Source organism: Mycotypha africana (genome assembly GCF_025528875.1).
Source record: "Mycotypha africana strain NRRL 2978 chromosome Unknown BDF20scaffold_1, whole genome shotgun sequence".
Classification (NCBI taxonomy): domain Eukaryota; kingdom Fungi; phylum Mucoromycota; class Mucoromycetes; order Mucorales; family Mycotyphaceae; genus Mycotypha; species Mycotypha africana.
This window is the reverse complement of record NW_026515725.1, coordinates 1,116,211-1,130,116: the sequence shown is the minus strand read 5'-3', so window position 1 is coordinate 1,130,116 and position 13,906 is coordinate 1,116,211. Positions and strand designations below refer to the sequence as shown.

Sequence of the window (13,906 nt, the reverse complement as noted above, 5' to 3'; positions counted from 1 at the left end):
ACAAAAGCTGTGAAATCATCACGAGAGCCCTTGTGACCCAGAAACATCTCTCTGGAACCACTTTATCTCTTATATATTTTTAAACGAGAAAAAGACGTCTTCACAAGAATCACTCTAAGGATTTGCTTTTGAATGGTGGGAACACAACCATTCTACTTTTTCATTTATACACGTGCAATTGAGCTCATTCATAAAACGATGATTCCCCGCTCCACTCATAATTGTTTTAAAAGAGGTGCATGCATGACAGTGACATAGAGTCCAAGTTGGATGTTCTCTGTCAAATGATGTCTTGTCCTTAAATTGCGTAGGACTCTGGTACAGGCAAACTCAACATATAGGTTCTTGTCACTTTTTTAAAATGGGCTTCCTTCCCATTCATTCATAACAAGTAGGTCAACCCTGTTTCTGATCTGTAGATGAATCATTTTCAACAAAATATGAAGAATAACTCAAAAAGATCGAGAGCAAACAAACGATCTATTCCATCTTAGAATACTGCAGACATAAACATTCAGTTGTTATGCAGCTTCTGGCCGTACTTTTATGCATTCAACTTTTATAGCAGAGAGCTACAAGTCACTGTAATACAAGTGCAACGGCTGCTGCTTTGCTGTTGTTGTTGTTGCTGTTGCTCAATGCCCACACATAGTAGGGTCTGCAAAAATGAAACAAAAACAAAAATGGCGAGGCGAAGCAGAGAAAGCGAAAAAGAATCAACCAAGAAACATGTATTTTTAAAAAAAAAGGGTTTTGTATTTATATCGCGATATTGTTTTCGTTCAACTCAGGGTGATTGTTTATGTATTCTTTTTGAAGCGTTTTCAGTCTCGTGGATAAGTTGTTAAAAATACGGAATCCGTTCGTTTTGAGGCCTTCGCCCAACGTACGAACATTGTGAACCACCTTTTTGCTCAGTTCGATCAATTCTTCGTCAATATTCGTGTGATCCTCTTCTTCTTCCTCCTCCTCCTCCTCTTCGTGAAAAGCAGAAAGAGGACCGTTCTCGTCATGATGCGACTGTTGTTGATAACGATCATTATCACCCTCAAGAGCATCCTGGTTTGAGATGGAGTAGGATGAGACCGTTGCAAGACTCTCATTGAAATGATGAGAAGAGACTGCTCTCCCTTGATCGTCAGCACTACTCTCCATCTTATTGTTCTTGCTAGGATGGACGTTCATGATGGCTATGTTTTTTTTTATAAACGATAGCTTTTCCGTAAACTCGTCTATAAACGTTTTATCATTCAATAGCAAGTGCTGTGCCGAAGCGATCAAAGAAGTTTTTTGCTTATTGTCGGAGTGGGTGTGGGTGTCCAAGATGTTCTGATCATCAAGCATGGCAGCTCGTTCGGTAGGCGACGCATACTGTGAAACCAATGACATGGGATGAGAAGGGGAAGCGGTGATTGCTGTGGCTTCGACCTCTGATACAGTATTGCGCACCAACGCTTCGGTACAGGGTTGCTGAGCTGCGTCTTTCTGACGTTTACTGCTGTTCTCGTCGACTTTTTTTGGGTATAATGGCGTTCTTGGCAATGCCGTTGCTGGGAACGCTGTAGTAGAAGTCGACATGAGAGAAGAGGACCTCGGCACTGGCACGAGTGTCATCGGTGGTAAATGTTGTTTCTGAGCGCTCTGAGCACTTTGCTGTATCGTTCTGCTTTCTTGTGGCATCATGACAACAGCAGCCTTGGCCATACTATCTACCCTAGCTGTACCGCTCGCCTTTGGACCATGGTCGCTCTTGATGTCATCCACGGGTATTGGATTCACATTGTCTTGTGATTCATTCGTCGTTAATTCGGTCTGTAACCTTACTGAGTCACTCTCCTCATGCGTCGTTCTCACGTCGTCATGCCGTTGCTCTATGTTGAGAGAGGCAGGATCAAGCATTTGCTGAGACTGGAACGCTTCATGTTCTACTGCTAGTGCTGCCGCTGTTGTTGCTGTTGATGATGATGATGATGATGATGGTGATGATGATAATGGTAAAGTATCTTTTTGAGTGGATACACTCACATCCATTAGTTCTTGTTCCTGTAGTGTACTATCTGTGGTGAGTATATCTGATGTTCTTTGCATCTCTGCCTTGTTATTCGAAACTTTCACATCCTAGGTGGTGCAGGAAATAAAGGGTAAAAGGGAAAATTTTGATATATAAGCTAACTGGAAAAATACTTTGAGAAGTGAAACTGTTCTTATCCGGTCTTACAGTGATGGATTCATTACTATTTCTATAATTAGCCAGTATGACAGAGATTCTATGTTCAGATAATGATTTGGCATCCTCCTCTTCATGCGGTTCAACGACGTGGATACTATCATCAAGATGAAACGCTTTCATTGCTTTTGTAGAGGAGGACGGACTCTCCGTCAATGTACTGTAGTCTTCGCTGAGGCTGCTCCTTAGGGTATTATTCTTGCTCGCATAATGGTAATGGGTATCATCTAACAGATCTTCTGTTGGGCTACTGTAATAGCTGTCTAATTCTTCTTCTTGTTCTGCTAATAAAACCTCAATACTGATGGCTGATTGAGGCACCCGAGACTCGTTTAATACTTTAAAAGCTGTTGAAAGTGGCGGTTTTCTACTGTAATAACTACTGCCTGTAAATAATCGGATGTGACCGTTACCATGGTTGACAGTAGTAGGAGTAGTAGTTGTTGTTGGTAAACAACAACACAGTTTATTGTTGCTTATCTCTTCCTCTTCATCATCGTCTCGAAGATATATTCGTTTTCTTGAGCGGTAGCATGTACCGCTAGGTATATAACGCTGCAGCTGAACCATCAATGTGTTTTATTTGGAAAAAAATCAAAAGGTATACGGAAAGAGACAGTTTGTCTGTTGAAAAATGTAAAAAAAAAAAAAAAAAAAAAAAAAAAAAAAGTAAGAAAGGGGGAAGGACCGCTTTTTTTTTCTTATCTTTTCGTTCAAAGTGTTCCTTACATGTAAGACAGCATATATGTATGTGCACACCTCGTACAACAATCAGCAGCACAGATGATTTCCCCTCTCTTGGCCAAACGATGAATTTTTTTTGTTAGTAAAAAACATTTCATTTGAACAATTTACTCCTATTTATTCAATGATAATGATTTTTTTGATAAAGCAGTTGATAAATAAATGATACCCTTCATTGCTTGTTCTTTTTTCATAACGTGCTAAACGCCAAGTGCTCATAGCTCTGTTACAGCATGACTGCTCAATAAATGCATACCTACATGCTTACCCAAAGATTTCAGAAACCCTACTCTGATAATGGATTTCGTTCCTGCTCGTTCTCATCCTACCATCAACAACACCTATCCATAGGCGGTGAAAGGCCCATCACGATAGATACAAGCTTGAAATATAAAATTTATCGTTTGTTTATCCTTTTTTTGTTGAGTTTTAGAAAGGGGAAGCGAGGGGGACAAAGATAAACCAATGATCGAAAAGCATTAGCTTCTACTACAACGAAAAGACGAACTTGTAAAAAGCAACAGTAATATCATTTCAAATTATATGAGACTCGGTCAGGTGGTTGATAAAAGCCTGCTGTGAGCAGCCAACTCTTTTCCTCCCAGCCATGTTTGAGAACTCTAAGTAACCAATTTGCAACGTGGTCAAGTTAAAACAGATACAAATTGACGCGGGAAAGGAGGGGGGGGGGGTTTTGATACTGAGTGGCCAACAAAGAAATACCCCGAAATGTGTATAATGTGTACTTCACTTGATACATTCTTGGCCCAGCTTTACTTTTGATGGGTCCAATCAACAATGTGTTCGCCAGCGCTAGGTAAGACGACAAGTAGGTTCAATATCGCAAGTAGGCATATTATTTCACGCCCAAGCATCAGTCAATATCATATGCAAACACTACTCAAAAGTAAGTCTTGGAAAGAACCTTTAGTGGCAAAGGCAAACCTGTGGGAAGGGTATGCTGAGAATTGACTCATCGCAGGTGAGCTACGGTAAGTGTATACCAAACATTGTAAACTTAATAACTGTCCCTAAAGGATTCATTCAGCAGACAAAAAAGACCTGATTGGTCGTTGCCATCGTTGTATCAAAGACGGGGTGGAAGACCAAACACATTTTGTCTCAATTTGATACTTGAAGTGTCTGAAAGAATCTGTTCAAGCAAGTAGCCTGTTGCCAAGGAAACGCCATATATAGTAGTAGAACGCGTCATCTCCTCGGTTAAACAGATTAAAGGTGGTTGTTACACATTGTTAATTAAAAGGCATTATTCCAAAAACAGGATAATCTCTTTCCGTTAGTCGCAAAATTAAATCTTTTCTTTTTTTTTTTTCAACATTATGACAAATCGAGCTCAACTGGGTTGGAAAAAAAGGGCATTCATGCAATAAGAGAGAGAGAGTCATGGAGAAAAAGCGTGTTTTATCTTCAAAAAAGATGGGCTATCATAGGAGCACACTGACGTTGATCTTTTGTATCATTTGACATGGGTTTCTGTTATTGCCTGATATTTGAGAAAACAAAACTGTAAGCCAGTATACATGAGGGGGAGAATTCAGTCACAGCAGCACTAATGAACAAAAATTTTCATCTCAAGCACTCTTCACCAATGACTAACAGAAGTGAAACAAATACTCCAGAAATTGGGTCGGGGAACATACACGATCACGAGTATAAAAAAGCTTTTCTCGATCCTTGATAAGCGAGAGAGAGAAAAAAAGTTTTTCATCTGTTCTTTTTCTGATTTCGGCTTTCGGACGAGAAACTAGCAAAAAAAAAAACCGATCCAAAATCAAACAATTTACGACTGAGCACAATGTCTACTGCACCTACAACTTTTCACGGATGGGCCTGCCATGGCAAAGGTAATTCATGGGGCTTTGCATAGATGTGGAGAGTATGATCCATAAGTGGGGAGGGATTGATAGGAGCGTAGAAAGAGAAGGAGATCATGCTGCAGAAAATGATCTGTATCGCATCACAATATTAATGTGTTTGGATAATTATCTTTTCTGTAGACGAGCCTATGGTATGGGAAGAACTAAAACTTCGCGCTGAAGACGACTACAGCGTCGACATGGACATCAGTCATTGTGGTATTTGTGGTAGTGATGTACATACGATGGATGCCAACTGGAGTCAACCTGACTATCCTGTGTGTGTCGGCCATGAAATTGCCGGTGTCTGTACACGTGTAGGCTCCAAAGTGACGCATATCAAAGTAGGCGACCGCATCGGTGTCGGTGCTCAGTCAGGCGCCTGCCATCAGTGCAAGCCCTGTTTGGCCGGTTTTGAAAACCTGTGTCGTGGTGGACCCAGGGCGTGGGTGGGTACTTACAATGGCCGCTGGCCCAACGGAGATAAATCGTTTGGCGGTTATGCTGATAGATGGCGTGGTGATGCTCGTTTCGTGTTTAAAATCCCTGATACATTAACCAATGAGGTGGCCTGTACCTTCTTTTGCGCTGGTGTGACAACCTATGCTCCTTTGAAGAGACACAAGGTCGGCCCTGACTCTGTCGTGGGCGTCATGGGCATTGGTGGATTAGGCCATTACGGTATTTTATGGGCCAAAGCCATGGGTGCTAAAGTGGTGGGTATGTCCCATAGTGATCGTAAGAAGGATGTCGCGATGGAATTAGGCTGTGATGACTTTGTCGTCACGAGCGATGCTGAAAGTTTGGCCAATCATAAGGGCGAACTCACTCATATTCTATGTACGGGTACCAGCAGTGATTTCAAATGTAAGTTGTGCATGTCGCTCAAAAAAGACGCCCTCATCATCTCGTGCTACTTTTTTACTCATCTACCCATTCTATACTGATCTAGGGGAAACGTATGTTCCTTTATTCAGACCCAATGGTATTTTCATTAATGTCGGTATTCCTGAATGGAACTTTCCTGAAATCTCACCCATGTTACTTGCCATGAGTCAAGTCACTATCTGTGGTTCAGCCATTGGTTCACCTGCTGAAATCGAAGACATGTTGAAGTTTGCTGCTGAACACAACGTTCGTCCTTGGTTACAGAAATATCCAATGAAGGAAGCACCAAAAGCCATTGCAGATTTTAAGGCTGGAAAGCCAAGATTTAGATTTGTGTTAGAAAACTAAACACTGTGGGGGAAGTGACACTATGTTTGAAATCGTCCTCTTTTTGTATAGAATAAACTAAGCATTGTACATATCATCTGTTAAGAAAAAAAAATAACTGGGAACAAATGTTTACCCATCTGAATTCATTTCTTCTTGGCGAAAGAAAAACACGCGACGCATATTTCCTCCCGTTTTCAGCCACAAATGAACGTGGCACTACATAACAATATAAAGAGTAGGCTGATGCGTACATTAAAGGTGAAGACCAAGAGTATTAATGACATCATTGAAGAGAAGTTTTTCTTTTTACAGTGTTTTTACTTCCGTACGAGACACTCTTGAATTTTTAGTGGATAATCTGAGTTTTATTTGGAGACGTTTCTAGGTAAACCAGGATACGAATTGAAATATCCCCTGAGACAAAATCACCCCCACCAAACATTACTTAAACACTGTGACGACAACTGTTCAATGTGCCGCTCATGTGCCTCTTCTAGCCCCGCCCGCCCTTATTTTATTTTCCTCTTATACCACTTGTCTTCATCTCTAATTTTCATCCTCTGTCTTTCTGTTCAAATCAATCGCAAATGAATGTAAAAACAAAACAAAATCAAACTTTTACCGAGCGGAACTACCCTTCAATCTCTAATCCAACAACTGCATTATGGAAGATTTTATTCACGTTAACCCCGTCAAGGAAGGCTATTATGTAACAGACAATAAATCTAATGAAATGGATATTGATTACAACGATATTCAAACACTGGTTCAGTACGGTGAACCACAACAGCCTGCAGAGCCTCCTAATGTTGAGATGTCTGACGTAGTTGGTGAGCTGCAATCGCATATGGAGGCGCTTGATATCAAGAAGACGAAACAACGACGAGTGTATAATACCGCTCAAATTAAGAAAATGATTTATCTTTTGCAGGAAGAAGGCAAAAGTGTTACAGAAACTGCGTTACTTTCAGGGATTCCGCGCACTACCTTTGATAGCAAAGAAGTCTTGCAGTGGAAATTTGAAGATGTAGCTGTGCTTTTGAGTAATGCCAGCTTATTGATGATAGCAAGTGTTGAAAATTTGAAGCATCTTGGCAATATTTATCTGGATGAAGCAAAGAAAGCATACAACAGCAGTGACAAGGGGTTTCAAAAAGAAAAAGATAAATTAGATTCACTTGAAGCATGCATATAGAGGGCATTGAGTCAAGTGTACTTGATATAGCCATTCAAAAACAACAGCTTCAGAAAAAAAAAAGCTGTTACAAATCTTGACTTCCACCGTATGGAATTATCATGATCAAGCTGCCTTCTTGAGTAAAAAGTTTGGTGAAAACCGGAAATTTGGATCTCACAACAGATAAAATCCCAAAAAGATACGAGAATGACATTAAAGAGCTCAAAACCCATCTTTCATTCTCTCTTCAACCAAATGACAACATCAACTGAACGTGACATACTTCTTTGAATTTCCAAATGCAAGAACAATAATGAACTGACGACACTTTCAAGTGAACTTTATGCCATGAAAATTTAGACTCCGGCTGTCGGTACTTACGTTTAGCTGTAGCAAATGCAATTGAGCTCTGGTCTTCTGGTCAACTACTTTCTAAAGACCATGATGAATCTTGGTACCGATCACACGTTTGTGCTTCTGTGTGGGCCAATGCCTCCATGCACGACAACCACTTCAATTGAAAGCGATGAGAGTGTTATTCTAACATTACAAAGGAATTCAAAGATGTAAACAACCAACGTGTTGACAACATTATGCGTAACATCAACGATGACATTGACTATCTTTCTGTTGAAGAGAAGCCAAGCTTGAAAGGAGTTAAAAGCGACCTCAAAAAAGGCAAAGCTTTACAACAATGCATGCTGAAGATGTGGACGAAACACTTTCACACAGCAACAATTATGAATCAATTTGAAGCCATTACATGTCAGTGGGAGGCTCTGAAATTTACAATATATGGAACAAAATGTGTATCAGAATCAAAACATGATTACATATAGAAAAGGTCCGTTTTTTATGCCAGCAGAAGAGACTCATGGTGCTTCGTTTGCTCGCCTCCTTACTGCTGTACTTTCGCTCAAACGTGTAGTGCTTCTCAATTACACGAAGCTTAACAGGCTTCTTCAGCCTAAATACAACCATGAGATAGAGATGATGCGGTTTTCTATTGATAATGAAGATCTTCTGCTACGTTCCGACAGCTCTGCTGGCTTAGATTTGCAAGACAAGCAGAATATGGGTAACTTAGTGGTTGACTGCATTGATAACGCTTTGGAAGAGGAAATGTCAACAGCCATTAAAGATGCTTAAGATAGAAAAAAAAATATTCTTTCCTTTGCCCAACTGGGAAGATTTCATTATGGAAAAAGTTGCAAAGAAACGAAAGAGAGAATAAACTTTACTGAATAAATGTTTAACTATCCTTTCACATATAATGATTATCTATTTATGATTTAGAATTAAGAAAGAGTATTTGCATTAAACAGTCTGATATATCCAGTTACTTTAAAAGACTTATATAAAAAATAAAATAAGACAGTAAAATGACCAGACACAACAAAGATACTCTTTATTCAAGTTTGTTGAGAATGATACTTTTATATAAGAAACGGGGTTATTCACGGGTATTCAACTATTAATACAGCTGAACTAAAACTATCATGAGAATGGTAAGATCTTAGCCGCAAACGGGTGTCAAAGTAGATGTGTATCAGATTGTCAAGCAGGTACTGAAGTCGTTCTGTAGTTTAAGACGTATAGTTGTATCTTGGGTACAACAATTGTGACGGAAAGTTAGTGTGATTAGTGAATTCACGGTATTGCATAGAAAAATACAATAATAAAGTGAATAGTGTAGCGGCATTGGGAGGGTAAATTACGAAATGGGAATGATTAAGGGTTATAAGACTGCTATTAGTGAGTGTACGGTGTAGATGAGGAAAGGTGACCCTAGTGGAAGGTACATCTATTGATAGACTCTGTTTGAAATGATATCTCGAGCTTCTCGTGAAGTCTGTCGCTTCATTCATGATCAAGTATCGGCCTTTTATGTTAAGTTTGTCCAATACACTCAGCGTGTCCATATAATGGGCAAGTACGCGTGCCTATTCTACCATTGACCTCTTGAACTACTTCAATAGCAAGCTTACGCTCTTTCTTAACGACAGGGAGTAGGCTTTCGAACCGCTAGATGGATGATACCTTTTTCTCATATCGCGCCAATGATGGTAATAGGTATTCCCCTTTGGGAGGAGACTTGGATTTTAGCGGGTATGACCTTCACCGAACGACCGTAGAAGCCTTTATACGTAAATTGAACCCAGCTTCATTTATGAATACAGCAATTGCTCAAATAGTCAAAATCGTTTCAGCTGTTCCTGAAGCAACACTTTATCACGACCTTGTTCGAGAGAATTGCTCTCGTTGCGAGCCTTGGGAATCTTCTCCCACTTCTTCCATGACAGGCTGCATTTTTTCAAAAAGATGTTTTCGGATGCCAGATATAGAAATTGCTAGACCTGGGAAAGCCTCCATGACGGGCTAGCCTTGCTTGTGAGAGTGTTGCATCAAAGAAAACTTTAAAAAATAATAATAAAATGCACCTTGAACAGCTTCTAATTCCAGTTCCGTCTTTTCGTCATCCATACTACTCGACTCGAACGGCTTCGCCCTTGTTTATCGTCTGCCTTCAAAAAGTGAGCTCATCATCTCCTGCTGGATCCATTTTCTAGCTTTTGCAACATAGTGTTTGAGCTGTTTGCTCCAACATACCTTCTTGCCTTCCATTTTCAGCAGTGGTTTGACCATTCTTGAAGAAGCCCGCTGGAAAAAAAACTATTGATTTGCGTCGCTATGTATTTTCGGTATTCCGTCTTTACCATAGCTTGGTCTCGTGAAGTAATACCGGTAGTGGGTTTTTGTGTCTCTGCCTCACTTTCGCTCGCTCAGTGGATGATCAATCAGCGTAAGAACTTGGTCTGATTTCATGGTGCGGGTGTGCTGTGTGTGTGTTTGTTCACATTCCATCGAAACTGTTCCATGTAAGGTATTTTGTAACAGTCAGCAAGCGCACTGCACTTGCAAATCGAGAATTGAGAAAACCACATTTTGAAAATTTTATTTCCCGCACTTTCATTTTTTTAAAACCCGCAGTTGGATGCTGCGTTCACTGTACGAACTTGATTCAAAGAAAAAAAAAATGCCACAATGACATTGAAAGTTTTTTAAGTCTGATCGATGAGACGAATCATCCAAGATAGATATCCATTTAAACAAGTCAATGTCATTTATTTATACAGAGACAATCTGTTGTCCGATCAAGTCAACTTTGATCCTGTCTACAGTACGATGATTGAACGATAGGTGTACGTAACACAAATGGCTTGAAAATGAGAAAGGAAAGCATTGCGTAGATGTGGCATCGATTTTGAAACCGTCTCAATTGATGATGATAAGGATGGCTTGATTTTGATTGGTTTAGATTTCGGTTATTGTTGTATACGAGGAGACTTATTTTCCCCCACACCAAGCTTTTTTTCTTTTTTTTTTTTTTTTTTTTTTTTTTTTTTTTTTCCTCACCATTTTAAAAACGTCTTTCGCTTTCGTTTTCTTTTTTTTCTTTTTTTTTTTTCTTTTCTTTGCGCTTGAAAACCTTCTTTGCGTCTTTTTCCCTTTTTATATATCTTTTTGAATTGAAAAAAAACTGTCTGATTGAGTGGAAGAATTGGAGCCTCTTTTAACGACACCACGGACACAAGTCACAGAGTTAAACGACATCCACTGCACTTCTACAACAAGTCAAACCATGTCCTCAACAACCTCATCTTCACCCGCGCGACTGTACTCGCCCTCAGAATGGGTGGCACCGTTAGTGCCCATGGGGTCATTAGCGCTATTGCCGTTAGGACCACTTTTCTTTCCTCGTATTTATTTGATTGTCTTATTTTTGTATTTCACGGTGTTTCTGTACAGTCAAGTGAATCATGTCTGTCAATTCTATCAGACGTCACGTAAAATCAAATGGACCATCCGCAAATGGAACAAGAAATTAGAGAGAGCCAAAAAACAAGCTTTCGCCAACGAAAAAACGGCTTGGCATGATGGCACTCCAACGGGCAGCCATCGTCATGGAAGCAGTAGCGGGGGATACAGTAGCCATGAAGAGGACGAAGCAATCGTCACAAGCACTTTAGATGAAGTGGAAGAGAAACTACAATACTATCAAGAGACACACTACTTTCATGCGTTTATTATACCAAACTATTGCGAGCCGGAAGAGTTACTCAAAGACACGATGGAGCGTATTGCATGTCACAGGTAACAACGCAATCCATTGGGGTTTGGCTGTTGGGGGGGCGCTTCTGCTAACTCAAACTTCCCCTTCTCTCTTCATTCCTTAGTAGCGCAGCCTCTCATTATGGACTCATTTTAGCCATGGAAGAATCCGAACCTGGCTGGGAAGGAAAGGCTCGACGTCTTCAACAGTATTTCAGCGATCGTTTTGCGCATTTTATCATCACTAGCCATCCATCGAATATCCCCGGCGAAAGTCGTGGCAAAGGATCGAACGTGGCGTATGCAGCTCGTCACGGGTGTCGCGAGCTCATCGAGCAAAAGGGGATTGATTCCAGACGTATCATCATTACTGTATCGGACTCGGATGCGGCTATTCCAGAGCTCTACATCCGCGAAGTAGAGCACGCTTTGAACACAGCCGAAGATCCGTATCACGTTCTATGTGCGCCGCCCATCTTTTTTTCTCGCAATTGTTTCGATGTCCCTGCGGCCGTACGTGTGACAGATATTACGTGGTCGGCGATGGTGATGTCGAATCTGAGCAACAGTCGCGGCATGTGCATTCCGTGCAGTAATTATTCGCTTTCGTGGGTGCTCGCGGATGAAGTAGGCTATTGGGACACGGATGCCGATGCGGTAGGAGAGGACATGCACATGTGGCTCAAGTGCTTTTGGAAAACCCAAGGCCTCGTGAGAACGGCACCGATTTATGTGCCCATCAATTTGACGAACGTGCAGACAGAAGGGTATTTATCGAATGTCAATGCGCGTTATGTGCAAGCGAAACGTCATTACAATGGTGTCGCCGATGTCGCGTACACTTTAAAGCATGCTTTTCATGGTATTCGTAAAGCAGCCGTAGCCACCACCACTACCACCACCAGCAACACAGCAACCACAGCAACCACAGCAACCACAGCAAGCAAAGTGAGTTTATATGAGCGTGTCAAAGTGTGCTTGATTATTCTTGAAGCCCACATGGTACCTGCTACCTCGGGCTGGTTAATGTTTGCCGCTGTACCCCTGATGCAATTCATCTTGTTTCCGCCCTTGGCTTGGATCGCTTTTGTTGACCCTTCTCAGAACCCTATCCTCACCAGCGAATTCTACAGCCGTCTTTGGAGTTTGATCAAGCTCATTACTTTATGCTTACCGCTCCCTCTTTTTGGTACATTGGCCGTCTACGAAATGTTGCACCGTATGGTCGATCGTGAATTCCTCCACAAGCCAAAGGAAGAGACCCGAAAACTGTCCAACGTCGTGGATTATGTTCATTTGCCGGTAGCAGCATGGTTGTTCATGACGTTACCATCGACGTTGGCCTGTATAAAACGATTGTTGTGGCAGCGACAAGAGATTTACATCACTTCCGAAAAGCTATTCAGAGGCGATAAGAATGGGCTCGTGGTAGCCTCCTCAGCGCGCCATTCCCACCCTCACTCGAACGATGCTGTCGTCGTTCGTTTCACAGAATGAGCCTCATTTTTTACTCATGCATCGTTTCAGCCATCCTCCCATTTTTTTCTACACTTACTTCTACTACTACTACTACTACTACTACTACTACTACTAATACGACTCATTTTTCATTCAATGTAAATACCTATAAATACTACACTTTACAATCTATCTATACTAATCTTATGTATCATTTTTTACTATCGTTTTCTCTACCTAATATATTGAATCCCCTTTTGTGTAACTCTTATCTTTTATATTTTTGTGAGACCTTGTTCGATCATTGAAGGCATAAATATGTCATTTCGACTTGAGCCACCTAGCAGAGAGAAAAAAAAAAAAAAAAAAAAAAAAAAAAAAAAAAAAAAAAAGACAGAAAGACAGCTCTGACAACATGGATCATAAAGTGTTTTGTTGTCATCTTGAAAGAAGGATGGATCCTCATGGAGCAACAAGCGACAGAGACTCTGAGTAAAGCTTCATGTATAAGATGAAAGAGTGACGAAAAATACACATCATGGAGAGCGGAGACGATCTTTTTTTTTTTGGCTTTTTTTTTTTTTTTCTCACTCACCGTACCCACCGTACCCACCGTACCCACCCACACCCACTGACCCACGCCTCCATGGCTTCTTCCTTTGTGAAATCTCTACTTTCCCCCGCTCGCCGCCCCCAACCCCTTGATTCTCAGTTGACTTTACAAATTTCGTGTTTCGGTATGTGTCGACTTTTTTTCCGTCAACCCCCCTCCCCCCTTAATTCTCTGTAATAAACGCGCTAATTAAAAAAAAAAAACAATTTTTTCATCTGCAGATTGTAAACAGCCAAGCAAAGCCGGAAACAGAGAAGCAAGCAGCGAAAAAACGACTGCAGGCAACAGAAACAAGGCGGGCAGACAAAAAAAAAAAAAAAGAATCCCAAAAAAAACACGCTCTTTTTTCTTTTTGTTCTATTTCTTCTACAGCCAACAAAAAAAAAAAAAAAAAAAAAAAATTTTTCTTTTTTCTCTCTTTTTTTTTCTTATCACTTTTTTTTATTTTTTGTCATTGTTTTATTTTTCCCTTTTTTTTT

General features: G+C 40.7%; 4 protein-coding genes across 4 annotated transcripts; 3 read left to right on the top strand and 1 right to left on the bottom strand.

The window, feature by feature from the left end:
* Positions 1–403: 403 nt before the first annotated feature.
* On the bottom strand, positions 404–2,394 carry BDF20DRAFT_28365 (uncharacterized protein). Its single transcript, XM_053075083.1, has one exon. It carries the CDS (start codon positions 2,086–2,088, stop codon positions 760–762), a length of 1,329 nt encoding a protein of 442 aa, XP_052940436.1. The 5' UTR covers positions 2,089–2,394; the 3' UTR covers positions 404–759.
* A 2,292-nt stretch (positions 2,395–4,686) lies between these two features.
* Positions 4,687–6,395, top strand: BDF20DRAFT_843150 (chaperonin 10-like protein). The gene is made up of 3 exons (XM_053079547.1): positions 4,687–4,836; positions 4,990–5,715; positions 5,801–6,395. The coding sequence occupies exons 1-3, from the start codon at positions 4,788–4,790 to the stop codon at positions 6,082–6,084; spliced, it is 1,059 nt and encodes a 352-aa protein (XP_052940435.1). The 5' UTR covers positions 4,687–4,787; the 3' UTR covers positions 6,085–6,395.
* A 1,441-nt stretch (positions 6,396–7,836) lies between these two features.
* BDF20DRAFT_997108 (uncharacterized protein) lies at positions 7,837–8,635 on the top strand (the record flags this gene model as incomplete). The annotated part of the gene is made up of 2 exons (XM_053085431.1): positions 7,837–8,008; positions 8,088–8,635. The coding sequence occupies 2 exons, from the start codon at positions 7,837–7,839 to the stop codon at positions 8,390–8,392; spliced, it is 477 nt and encodes a 158-aa protein (XP_052940434.1). The 3' UTR covers positions 8,393–8,635.
* Positions 8,636–10,958: 2,323 nt separating this feature from the next.
* Positions 10,959–13,225, top strand: BDF20DRAFT_903978 (glycosyl transferase family group 2-domain-containing protein; the record flags this gene model as incomplete). Its single annotated transcript, XM_053082967.1, has 4 exons — positions 10,959–11,398; positions 11,482–12,224; positions 12,297–12,784; positions 13,208–13,225. The coding sequence occupies 4 exons, from the start codon at positions 10,959–10,961 to the stop codon at positions 13,223–13,225; spliced, it is 1,689 nt and encodes a 562-aa protein (XP_052940433.1).
* Between the last annotated feature and the right edge of the window lie 681 nt (positions 13,226–13,906).